At 41.9% G+C, this 13,327-nt stretch overlaps 1 protein-coding gene across 1 annotated transcript in view; it reads right to left on the reverse strand.

Annotated features, from left to right (window-relative positions):
* The window catches only part of HELZ (helicase with zinc finger), a 169,419-nt gene that overhangs the window by 27,672 nt on the left and 128,420 nt on the right, over positions 1-13,327 (reverse strand). Inside the window, 9 exon segments of the mRNA XM_047706136.1 lie at positions 2,415-2,566; positions 2,569-2,760; positions 2,763-2,792; positions 2,795-2,928; positions 4,150-4,325; positions 4,328-4,384; positions 4,386-4,393; positions 4,809-5,379; positions 9,886-9,965. Of these exon segments, the coding sequence (XP_047562092.1) occupies positions 2,415-2,566; positions 2,569-2,760; positions 2,763-2,792; positions 2,795-2,928; positions 4,150-4,325; positions 4,328-4,384; positions 4,386-4,393; positions 4,809-5,379; positions 9,886-9,965 (1,400 nt within the window).

Consider the following 13,327-nt stretch of genomic DNA (forward strand, 5'->3'; position numbering starts at 1 on the left):
AGAACAGCAACAATGAAAAGAAACAGATACATTGACTTTCCCAAATTAAAAACTTTGTGCATCAAAGGATACTATTAAGAAGGTGAAAAGACAAGCTACCGAAGGAGAAAATATGGCAAATCTTATGTGTATAAGAATCAAGTACCCAGAATGTATTTAGAACCTCTTACAAAGCTCTGTAACAAAAAGGCAACCACCATTTTTTTTAAACGGGTAAAGGATTTGAATGGACATTTCTGCAAAGAAGATACGCATACGATGACGCTCAGCATCATTAGTCCTTAGAGAAATGCATATCAGAGCCACAGAGATACCACTATACACCCACTAAATGGCTATCATTTTTTTTTAAAAAGGAGATACTGGAATCCTCATACATCACTACTGGGAATGTAAAAAATGGTACAAGGCCCTGTGGAAAACAGCCTGACAGCTCCTCAAACACAGAGTTACCAGACACCCAGGAATTCCAGGTACATAAATAAGAGAACAAAAAATATGCTTTCACACAAAAACTTGTTCGTAGCACTACTCATATAGCAAAATAACAAACAAATCAAATATCCATCAATTGATGAAGAGATAAACAAATGGTGGTAAATCCATCAGTGGAATAGAACTCAGGCATGAAAAGGAATGAAGTACTGACACGTGCTACAATGGGCATGAGCTTCAAAAACATGCTAAAGGAAAAAGCCAGACTCAGAAGGCCACATTTTGGATGATTCCAGTTATATAAAATGTCTCCATACAGACAGACAGTAGATTATTAGTTGCTAGGGATGGGAGGCAGGGAGGATTAGGAGCAACTACTTAACAGTTACAGGTTTCTCTCTGGGTGACAACAATGCTCTGGAATTGGAGCGTGGCTACACGACATTGTATATATATTAAAACCCACTAAATAGTACCTTAAAATGGTCGAAATGGGAAGTTATTGTTATATGAATTTTATCAGAAATAACTACACAGGAAATACAGAAAACACCATCTAAATGAAAATTACATTACCACTTAGCTGTTAAGGTCCCTCTGTTATACTTGAAATGTCGATATGTGTCAAATCTTAAAAGTATGGTTCCAAATTTCTAGATCCCCACAATACATATATCCAGATACCAATTCATTTTATGCTTACAATTTGTATTAGGAGCCTAAGATGGCAGGTAAGTTGTTTGCATGACAGTTCTTAAACCAGATGAGCCAAACAATGCCTACTGGAACTACTTGAACAAATTACCTCCAAAACTCCACAAATAAGATACAGAACCATCCCTATCAAAACCTGACTTTGGGGGCGCCTGAGTGGCTCAGTGGGTTAACCCGCTGCCTTCGGCTCAGGTCATGATCCCAGGTCCTGGGTTCGAGCCCCGCATCGGGCTTTCTGCTCAGCAGGGAGCCTGCTTCCTCCTCTCTCTCTGCCTGCCTCTCTGCTTACTTGTGATTTCTCTCTGTCAAATAAATAAATAAAATCTTTAAAAAAAAAAAAAAACTGACTTTTTAATCAGCAGGTACAGCAGAAAAATCTGCAAAACACAAGAATTCTTTTTAAAGCCTTTAGAAATCAACGAGGAACAGCCAAAATGAAGCTGATGCCAAAAAGGTATCTTTCACGTATCAAAGTTGTAAATGTTTACCCTATTTTAATAAGAAGACATCTGCGATTGATAAGGACCACAACCAGCTTTCTACATTCTCCTCTTTAATCACTGCAAACTTAAGGGGACCAGCTAGACAACATGTTTATAGTCTACATCAGTGGTACCATTTTGGAAGTTTTATACCTGGGATTACTAAGATTTTCATATCAGTGAAGGTCCATATAGATGCTCCCTAGAAATACTTATTTTAAGATAAAAATCCAGTTTATCTTAAAATGCCTAATTGAGCAGAGTGGATTCCACGTTAAATACACGGCCCATTCTGACACTCAGGAATCAGTACTAACACGTCTCAACTGCCCCAGGCTAAGTGAGAAACACCAGAGTGAGTGCCAGGAGAAGCAACCGCCCTAAGAATTCACCCCTGGCTGAAAAAGCCAGCGTCTACTTGAGGCTTATTAATACATTTATAACTGAAAAAATGTAACTTAAGGAAAAAAAACGAATCACCAGAATCCATTTGCCTAGATTAGACCGAACAAAAGCTGCCTCTTCAGGTCAATCAGATGTTGAATGTTCTAAAACAGCAACAAAAGAATCTAAGGGGCATGTTTCAACAATAATGATGATTCTACAAAGCCTGAAATACCACAATAAGAGGAGAGATTAAAATAAATTCCAAGAAAAGGTTATCTTGAAAAGACTATTAAATTCAGTAAGACCTGTTCACCATTCTCATCAAATCAATATATACGATTACTTTTCACAAAAATTTAATCCCAAAAGGAAAAAAAGGAAAAGAAAGACATTTACCTCTTCTAAGCTAGGGAGCGAAGAAGAAGATACTGTTCGAGATGACAATGGGTGAAATGGCTCTTGACCAATAGCATGTTGATGATTCTGTATTTGTACAAAAGGGTTTTGCGGTGGCCTGTGCGGCAATGGAGGTAGGCCATAGGGAAACCCGGCCCCATTAGGTGATTCTGTTGTAAGTTAGCAAAAGTCCATGCTCCGTCAGGTGCCAGGTATTTCAAGGGAGGAGGGGCAAGGTGTTCAGATGGCAACGAGAAAGGCGAGCTGAATATCTGGGGCGGTAGGCGCTGTGGAAATGCTGGGTTGTTGGCTACTTCAATGTCTCTGCTGTTGTCATTAAAGTTAGAAAGTGGCTACTGTGGTCTGTGCTGGATGGGGAGATGGGACTGCTGGTGGGCTCCTAGTCTGAATTTGTCTATATTGCAAAAGTCTTGATTGAGGTGGTGGCATTTCAGCTAGTTCCCGTGTTTCACTTTGATCACGATTAGACAGTTCTCTGATTAAGTCTTGAAACCTACATAAAGAGACGATGAAATATGAGGAAAAGAAAACAAAAAAGCTCTGTCACATCAAGAAGAGCTTTAGTCACTACACAGTTAATTTTACAGACAAATCATAATACTTCATTAGAATTAACATTAATTAATCTCAAAAGTGAGCATCAGGGGCAGCTGGGTGGCTCATTTGGTCAGACTCTTTCCTGGTTTTGGCTCAGAATCTCAGGATCAAGCCCCATGTTGGGCTCCACGCTCAGTGTGGAGTCTGCTTGTCCCTCTCCCTCTGCTTCTCCCCCTCGCTTGCACATGTGGGCTCTCTCTCTTTTCAAATAATAAAGTCTTCAAAAAAAAAAAGCAATCATTACGGGCAATAGATGCTGATTGGGAGGCACTAAATATGTCCAAGTACCTGATTTCTTTCTTTTCCCTTGGCATTAAAAACTGTCCTTGTTCTCAGGCACCTGGGTGGCTTCAGTCGGTTAAGCAACCACCTTTGGCTCAGGTCATGATCCTGGGGTCCTGGATTGAGTCCCACATCAGGCTCCCGGCTCAGCAGAAAGTCTGCTTCTCCCTCTGCCACTCCCCACCTCTGTTGCGCTCTCTCTCTCATTCTCTTTCAAATAAATAAATAAATCTAAAAAAAAAAAAAAAACTGTCCTTGTGTCTACATGTCTTTGATAACTGGCAGTTACGAAAAGTCACCATCGTGGTGGGCCTTGTTCAGAGGGATCAGGAAACACTTCACTGCAGTCACATGACACTGGCCATAAAAACAAGTTTGGAATAAGGACTGAACACTCATAAACGTTTACAGTTAAAAGAAGACAGAATTCTGTGCAGGCAGGGGAAAAAAACTGATGACAAACTTCTCATTTTTAACTTTCAATCACTAACTTACTTCTGTATCCATTCATTTCTTGTATGACTACTGAGTAGGAAAAACATACAGCAATGGTATAGTCTTCTCAGGAGAGCCACAAAGCAAGGCACCACATTATGTTCAATCCACAACAAACTGTCCATACCCAGCATTGCCCCAGTTACTTCTAAACGATTCTCTATCTTTTGGAGTCAATCATTAGAACTGTGTACCATGTGCCTAGAAGGCCAGCATCCAGCATCTTTGGGACAATATCCCAACTTGAGGCTAAAAGGACGACACCCAAGGAGGAACACGGCGTGTGGGGGGAGGGGGCGTGGGCCATGCTTCCGAGGCTATGTTTACTCTGCGGAAGTACCTGGAGTCTGTGGTTTCTGCTTCATCTTCGGCACCGCTGGGGAGCTTCCACTCTGCTCTCACTGGGGGCTGATGCAATCCGATGGGCGTCTGAGGAAGGTGCTGGAGGTGAGGATGCGGGCGGTGATGGTGCGGGTACGGAATACTGCCCTGACTGAGATATGCGTGATGCTCAGTATCCACTGCTGAACCGCACGTTGCTGCTGCCTTAGTGTTTCTAGAGCTACACTCCCGTGCAATACGATCTGCAAGATATTTGGGAAGAGTTTAAATTTTCTGCCCTTGGGGTTTCGGGTTCATTTGGGGTTTCAAGTTACTCAAGTGTTTTTACAACCAGATTTTCTTCACAGAGACAAAGAAATGCCCATCATTTGGGTTCTGGAGAAGCAGTATTCCTAAATTTGCCCATAACTAAGGTCACGGTAATGGTGGCGATGGTTCTCTTCCTTAGCTACCTGATCATGGAGACTGGCATCACCTGGAAGCTGGATAGCAAACAGCGCTTGGAACAAGGTTCTGCCTGTTACAACTACGCGACTGATTTTTGCTGCCACTGTTTGAAGAACTGATCACTCCTGACCCAAATTATATTGCACAGTACATGTAATTTAGGAAATAATCTCTGACTTTGTCACGTCCCGCAGTGACAGGAGAACTTACCTAAAGCCTCCCCTACAGGCAATCCTGGGGGGTTCTCATCAGTGAAGTTACTCAGATGTGACGGAAGGAGGGGGCCGGGCTGTGCGATGGCTCGCAGAGGACCATGGCCTTCCTGCAGCATGGGAGGCGGCTGCTGCTCGGGGATCACAGCCTCTGCGGGTGGGGACTGCGGGCGGTGAGACACGGCGCTATTAAAGAAAGCGCTGTTGGGTCCTGCCTGATAGGCAGGAGAAAGCTGAGGAGGCGGCTGCGGAGTCAGCTGGTTCAGCGGATTTGGTGGCGGGACTACCTGATTTGGCTGGGGTGGCATCTGATTTGGTTGTTCAGGCAAATTACTCTGCTGCTGATTTAACAGGGCGTGCTGCTGTGGAATCGGAAACGGTGGTCTGGGTAGCTGGGGAAGGGGATGAAAATGACGACTGGGGATGGCATACTGTGCGTGGGGAGCCGGGAGAGGAAGATTTATGTGTCTCGGGTTGAGATTATCTTTGCGATGAAATTTGGTATTGGGATAAACAACACCAGGACGCGACTCAGGACTTCTGTTCTGTGGATTTGATTCCAAATCGATCTAGAAAAAAATAAGAAGTCTTTCTTAACTATGGAAGATCTGGGTCCTGTGGCTCTCCACCTTTCCACCCCTAGCACATCTACAGGGTAGGATAGATTGTTACCAGTCACAGCTCAGAGCAGGGGCCCAATCACCTTCTGACAATCAAGTGAGGGAATAAATATTTTTTAAATTAGATAAGATGAAACAGGGAAAAAAAAAGCATATTATACTTGAGTCATAAGAAGAGATATTGCCGTCTTATTAACATATCCACTTCCATTCTTTTAAAAACATTATTTTTAATTTGACACTTTCTTCCTTGGAAAGATAATCATTTATCTCCTTCTGATATAAATCATTCAAATGTGTCCTTTCCTTCCCATTTTATTATTTTTATACATCTCTCCAAATATATCTATATTAATTTTAAAAAATACTTGTCTCAATTTAAACAACGTGCAGCGAACAAACGAGCACTTTCTCACCGCGCCTGTATAACCAGTTTGATTATCACCTCTTGCCGTTTGGTGCGGACATTTATTCTTTCAACAAACATTTACTTAGCGTCTACCCAGGGCACTCGACCTTGTGCTGGAGATTAAGAAGGCAGTAAGAGGACTCAGTTTGTACCCACAAGAGCTTACAGCAAAGGCTGGCACATGATGGGCCCCAGGCCATTTCCGGCCCACCAGATTTCTGCAGTGAAAGTTTTACTGGAACACAGCCACCCCCATTCGCTGACGTACAGTCTATGGCCGCTTTCTCTCCGCAGTGGCAGAGCTGAGACCGCCACAAAAAACCGTACGGCCACAAAGCCTGAAGATGTAGTATCTGGCCTTTTGCAGGAAAACTTTGCAAAGCCCAGGCTTGGAGTCCAGTAGAGGATAGCCACAAGTAAACACAAAATTAGAGGCGTTCACAGAAGGATGTGATCGGAGACCCTAGTGCCTGAGACAATGAGAGGGGGGCGTCACAAAGGCTATGGCGTTTGAATTGAGTCTTGCACAAAGAGCTGGAGTTTACCCATGAGGGAAGGACATTCTAGTTAAAGGTAACAGCTTAACCAAGGAGAGGGGGAAGGAGAAAAATATGGAGGATTTAAGGAGCACGAGAAGCTTTGTGTACACACAGAGCTACAGCTTCAGTTGTTAAGATGTGAGTTTTCCCCTTCCTGACATCAGATAAAACTGCTAGAGCCCAATTACACAAGACCCTGAATGATTCAGTGCTGAGAATAAACATTTTTAATCCTGTATGTAAACTGTGGTAAGCTACCAAAGATTTGTAAGCTAGGAAGTGCTGTCATCCCTCCAAAATCCAAGTTTGATCGTAAGTGGTGACAATGTGAAAACTGAAATATAAGGTGGAAAGAAGCAATTTTTCTTTCCCATCTCTGTCCAAACACTCAATGAGCTGCTTTGGTATATCAATCTCCTTCTAAGTTTCAGTGTGGAAAATCGTCACTGGGGACTGCAGAGGACTTGCCTCACCAAAGGCTCTCAAACTAAACACGGAACTGACCACTGTCAAGAACCCAGAACAAGCAGCTTGTTCCTGAATTGCCCCTGAGGTGCCCCTGGCAACCAAGCGATCACACCAATGGCTGAGATGAGCCCATCATGCCTCCTGTGCCTTTTCATCTCTCATCACTAGCTCCCATGGACTGCCACTGAATTTGGCCTATAAGGTCCTTAAGATGACTTGGTGTGTAGAAATTGTCTAGAAAATGAAATGAGAAGAACGACAGTTCCATCCCAGTCTTCCCGAGCAGCTGCAGTGCCTGCTCTCTGAATGTCTCAGAGCCTGTTACCCACAGTGACATTATAAATATGGAGGTCTTTAATAATGAGTTGTCATTAACCATCTACAATGAGCCGAGATTTGAACTTCATATATTAAATCATTAAGCTTTATCTACAAAATAAGAAAAAAAAAAGTTTCAGAACCTACTTAAGGTTCTTTACAAACAAACGTTGTCCCCCATAAATCTTCATCTTTTTGATGACTGATGCTATGTTTAGCTGGGATATGCATCCTTCTATAAGATACTGTTGAAAAGCTTACTCAGATCACATGGGGGAGATCGTGATTAGATGTCAAGGTTGTTTGTGGATAAGCTGCCTCCTTCACTTCTGATTCTGACATGGACCAGAAGCTAGGCCGATCACAGAAGCTTAAATCAAGACTGTGCTACTCGGGGGGCACCTGAGTGGCTCAGTCGGTTAAGCCGCCAACTCCTGATTTCAGTTCAGGTCACGATTTCAGGTTCCCGGGAGCCAGCCCCTACTTGGGCTCCCCACTCATCCGGGAGCCTGCTTGTCCCTCTCCTTCTGTCCCTCCCCCCCCTCTAAAATAAGTAAATAAATCTTTAAAAAGAAAATAAAAAGACTGATACTCGGGGCGCCTGAGTCGCTCAACCAGTTGGGCATCTGACTCTTTGTTTTGGCTTAGGTCGTAATCTCAGGTCATGGGACCCAGCCCACGTTAGGCTCTGTGCTCAGCACAGAGTCTGCTTGTCCCTCTTCCTTGGCTCTTCCCCCTGTGTGCTCTCTGCCTCTCTCTCTAATGAACAAAATCTTAAAAATAATAATAATAAATAAATAAACACACCGTGCTGCTCTAACGCTACTACAGTGGGCTAAGCAGGACTGTACTAAGAGGACTGTACCGGCTGAAGGAGCCTGAGAATTAGATTACTACCAGAATTACATTATCCTCCATCACTTCCCTCTCAATACTGAGGCACTGAGTCAAGGAGAGCTAGGAAGTGGCTTGCCCCGAGGCCCTCTGACAAAGCATCAGCATGGAAAGAAAATCAAATACGTCTATCAGGTTGCCTAGTTCCTGAACAGGGAAAGATCATATGAGAAATTTTAAAACAAGGACACAAGCGACACTTGGCTACCTGGGCTTCAGTTGCTCTCATGGCACCCAAGGCTCCTGTGGGAGACTGCGTCCTGCGCTACCTCCGACCACAAGGGCTGCCCCAGCATCCTCCCTGCCGCCTGTTCTCTCCCTGTGTCCCTTTCCACACACACAGAACCTCCACTGGCACGGCAGCTCCGCTCGGACTCTGCAGGAAGTGCCACTGGCTGCCTCATTTGTACTCCTCCGGCAGGCACTAAGTCTTCTCAGTTGTAGAAACCGTGAGTCAGAGCTGCTGATGGGACATAAGTCACTGAACATAGAGAACCGTAGCTTAAAGCCAGCTGAAGTTGGAAATGCGGATTTGGAAGTCATTATCATGCAGCAGAGATTTAAAACCATGGAATTGACCTAGTTTATAGTGAGGAATCATAGAGTGCAGAGAGGTGTAGGACAGTGACAGAACCCTGGGAAACCCCAACATAAGGACTAGGGACAGATGGGATGGGGGCGGGCAGGAACTTAGAAAAGAGACAGGTCATGTTAGAGTTGTGAAAAGCAGAAATGCATGTCAAAGAAACCAAAAGAAACAAGATGGTCAAGAAGAAAGAAGCGGGAAATAGTAACAAATACCGCAGAAAAGACAAGTAAGACTACAGCTTAAGTGGGTTCCTAAGAGTTGGCCACCAGAGGGGAACCTGGATGGCTCAGTCGGTTAAGCATCTGCTTCAGCTCGGGTCATGATCCCACAGTCCCAGGACTGAGCCCCGCATCAGGCTCCCTGTTCAGCTGGGAGTCTGCCTTTCTCTTCCCCTCACTCCACTTGCGTGCTCTCTCGCTCTCTCTCTTTCTCTCTCTCAAATAAATAAAATCTTAGAGGTTTCCAGTGGCACTAATTCAACCAATGATTTGATTGTCCCTAATGCATTCACAAGCACAGAGCAAGGAGAGTAGAAGAATGGGTGGGTGAAGAGTTTAGGATTAGTGATGACATGAATAAGTCACGGGGGTAAAAGATACAGCATAGGGAATATAATCAGTGGTACTGTAATAGCGTTGTACAGTGACAGATGGTAATTACACTGTGAAGAGTAAGCAGAACATACAGACTCAGTGAATCGCTATGTTGTACACCTGAAATGAATGTAACGTTGTGTGTCGACTATACTTCAATTAAAAAAGTTAAGGAGTTACACAGCAGATGTACTGAGAGGACAAGATAAGCTAAAGCTACTTAAGGAAGTGAAGTCTTCCTTCTTCACTGTAACAGCTCTTCGCATGCTGAGATTATTTTCAATGACACATCTGCAAGCTGTGTCTTCACTTAGTACTTTGACACGGGAAGGCTCTAAATTCAAGTCTATCACTGAATAACACAATCTGAGGAAGGTATAAATAAATTAATAAATAAAGCATTAAATAAACAAATTATTAAATAAATAAATAAATAAATGGTATAAATAAATTAGATAACGTAGCCACAAAGAAAAGGTGAATGGAGAGAGGCTTGACACAACCCACCAGATCCTCATGAAACAATAAACATAAAAGACACACATAAAAAGATAGAAATTTTTCTTTAAAACATTAAGATTCCAAGGTGATCAATCAGACTAAATCCATTAGGACAATGCATTCACCAAACGTTAAGCAGCATACCTGTTTTGATTCTGTAGGCTTTTTCTCTGGTGTTCGAATCTTATTAATTTCAGGTCCAGGATTATTTGTATCACTTTTACCTAAGAAAATATTTTAAAATTCTTATAAATTCTTTCCAATGGATGTTACATTTCCAATGACTAACAGTTATTAGACAGAAGCAGAATATTTTGAACATTTTTCACCCATTACTTCGATTTATACTACTGCTTGGGATTTGCTTTTTCTAAAGTTTCAGAGTTGCAGTTTCCCTGCAAGAAAGAAATTTATAATTAAAGCAAACCTCATTGTCAAAACAAAAGCGCAAATAAAGGAATAACCTTATAACATGAAATAACTTCAAAGATAACTGTCCATTCTCCAGGAGTTTGGAACCTTGTTTTCTTAAACTAGATGCACAAAAGGCACTGGCTTCTTGCCTGTTGAATATAGGCTCAATGCTTTGGCTATTCACAAATGCAATTAAGCAAAATCCAAATAATATGCCAACCCAATTGAACAAAGGAATCTAAATGAACAGATATTCTGAAAGGAATGTTGTTATACTTCTTAAAAGTAATAGAGAGCAAATTAAATACAAGTGGATGATAAATAGTAAAGGAAGCAAATTAAGATTTTTTTTCTATTTTTTTTTTATTAACATATAATGTATTATTTGCCCCAGGGGTACAGGTCTATGAATCGCAGGTTTACACACTTCACAGCACTCACCAGAGCACATACCCTCCACAATATCCATAACCCAACCAACCACCCTCTCCCTACTCACCTCCCCCTGGCAACCCTCAGTTTATTTTGTGAGATTAAGAGTCTCTTAATTAAGAGTAAGATTAACAGTATGACTTGTCTCCCTCCCGATCCCATCTTGTTTTTTTTCCTTCCCTACCCCCCAAAACCCCTACTTTGCCTCTCAAATTGCTCATATCAGGGAGATCATATGATAATGGTCTTTCTCTGAAGATTTTTTTAAGAATCACAATTATAATAGGATTAAATAATGCTCTTTCATACATGTGAAAGGATCTTATTTTTCTTTTTTTAAGATTTTATTTATTTACTTGAGAGAGACAGAGAGAGCGAGCGAGCAAGGGGAGGGGCACAGGGAGAGGAACTGAAGTAGACGGTGAGCTGAGCACGGAGCCTGATACAAGGTTCAATCCCATGATCCTGAGATCAAGACCTGAGCCGTAATCAAGTCGATGCTTAACCGACAGCCACCCAGGCGCCCCACATATGTAAAAGGATTTTAATCTGTAAGAATTAACTGCTGGATATTTTAAATTCCTTGGAAAAAACTCCCTGATTTGAGTTCTTGGTTAAAAACACTTTTATGGGCAAGAGCGCCTGGGTGGGGCTCAGTCGTTGGGCATCTGCCTTCGGCTCATGATCCCGGGGTCCTGGGATCGAGCCTGCGTCAGGCTCCCTGCTCAGTGGGAAGCCTGCTTCTCCCTCTTCCACTCCCCCTGCTTGTGTTCCCTCTCTCACTGTGTCTCCCTCTGTCAAATAAATAAATAAAATCTTAATTAAAAAAAAAAAACTTTATGGGGCACCTGGGTGGCTCAGTCGGTTAACTATCCAACTCTTGTTATCAGTTCAGGTCTTGATCTCAGGATCATGAGTTCAAGCCCTGCATGGGACTCCACACTGGGCATGGAGTCTACTTATAAATATATACATACATACATACATACATACATCACTCACTTAGAAAAGCCACTAGAAATTTATAAAATGAATTTTCATGCCAGAATATGCTTACTACTAAAATTCAAGAAATGAAAACTACAATGTCTGAGATATACACTGGATGGAACTAGCAGATTAGACACTGTAGAATAAAAACTTAGTGATCTTGAGGCATATGCAACAGAAACCACACAGAAAGAAAAAAGAAAAAGAAAGAGAAAAAAAAGGAAAGTGCATCCACAAACTGTGGGGAAACTTTAATCAGCCTAATATTTGGGTAGTTGGAATTCCTGAAGAAGCCAAGAGGAGGTGTGACACAAAATATCTTTTTTTTTTTTTTTTTTTTTTTTTGACAGAGAGATCACAAGCAGGCAGAGAGGCAGGCAAAGAGAGAGGAGGAAACAGGCTCCCCGAGAGAGCAGAAAGCCCGATGCGGGGCTCGATCCCAGGACTCCGAGATCATGACCTGAGCCGAAGGCAGCGGCTTAACCCACTGAGCCACCCAGGCACCCCGAGACACAAAATATCTTAAGAAATAAAGATCAAAATTTTCCAAACTTGATGAAAACTATAAATCCACAGATCTAAGAAGTTCTACAAAACCCCAAACTCAAGAGGCATGAAGAAAAAGGAATGTTAAGAAAAGCCCTTCAGGCATAAGGAAAATTCTATCAAATGAAAACATGAATATACAGAAAAAAAATAAAGATTACCAGAAATGCTACCTACATGGATAGATACAAAAAATTACTGTTCTTTAAATCTCTTTAAAAAGATACTTGGCCATTTAAATAAAAATAATAACAATGTTGGGCTTATACGTAAAAGTAAAAGGCATGATGACAATAATATCATAGAAGCCAGGAGAGGAAAAACTGAAATATTATAAGGTTCTTTTCCTGTACATGAAGTGGTAAAATATACAGCAGAAAGAATATAAATTACACTGTGAGAAGTTAAAGATGTATACTATGAACTCTAAAGCAAATACTAAAATAATAAAGGGTTATAGCTAATAATCCAAAAAAGGAGATAAAGTGGAATAAACAAAATATTCAACTAATCCAAAAGAAGGCAGGAAAAAAGTCAAGGAGAAATAAGAAACAGATTGGACAAATTAAAAATAGATAGCAAGATGATAAAATCAAGGCTAACTATGTAATCACATACAGTACAAATGGTCTAAACACCCCAATTAAAAGACAGAGATCGTTACATTGGACTAACAGCCAACCATATGCCATCGAAAATAAACGCACTGTAGGGACACCTGGGCGGCTCTGTGGGCTGAGCACTCAACTCTTGGTTTTGGCTCAGGTCATTATCTCAGAATCTCAGGATCGTGGGACCAAGCCCCACATAGGGCTCCACGCTCAGATGGGAGTCTGCTTAGGATTCTCTCTCTCTCTCTCTCTCTCCTCGCCCCACCCAACCTCTCTCTCTCTCTCTCAAATAAGTAAATCTTTTAAAAAAAATAAATAAAATAAAATAAATGCACTTTAATGATTTTATGTATTTGAGAGAGACTGAGCATGCATGAGAGAAGAGGCAAGGAGAGGGAAAAAATCCTAATCTCAAGCAGGCTCTGAACTGAGTGCAGAGCCTGAAGCCGGGCTCAATCCCATGACCCTGAGATCATGACCTGAGCCAAAAGGAAGAGTCAGAAGTTTAATCAACTAAGCCACCCAGGTGCCCCAAGAAATGCACTTTAAATATAAAGACACAAAGAGATTAAAAGTAATAGGTAAAAAAAAGA

The sequence above is a fragment of the Lutra lutra genome, chromosome 16, assembly GCF_902655055.1.
Source record: "Lutra lutra chromosome 16, mLutLut1.2, whole genome shotgun sequence".
NCBI lineage: Eukaryota > Metazoa > Chordata > Mammalia > Carnivora > Mustelidae > Lutra > Lutra lutra.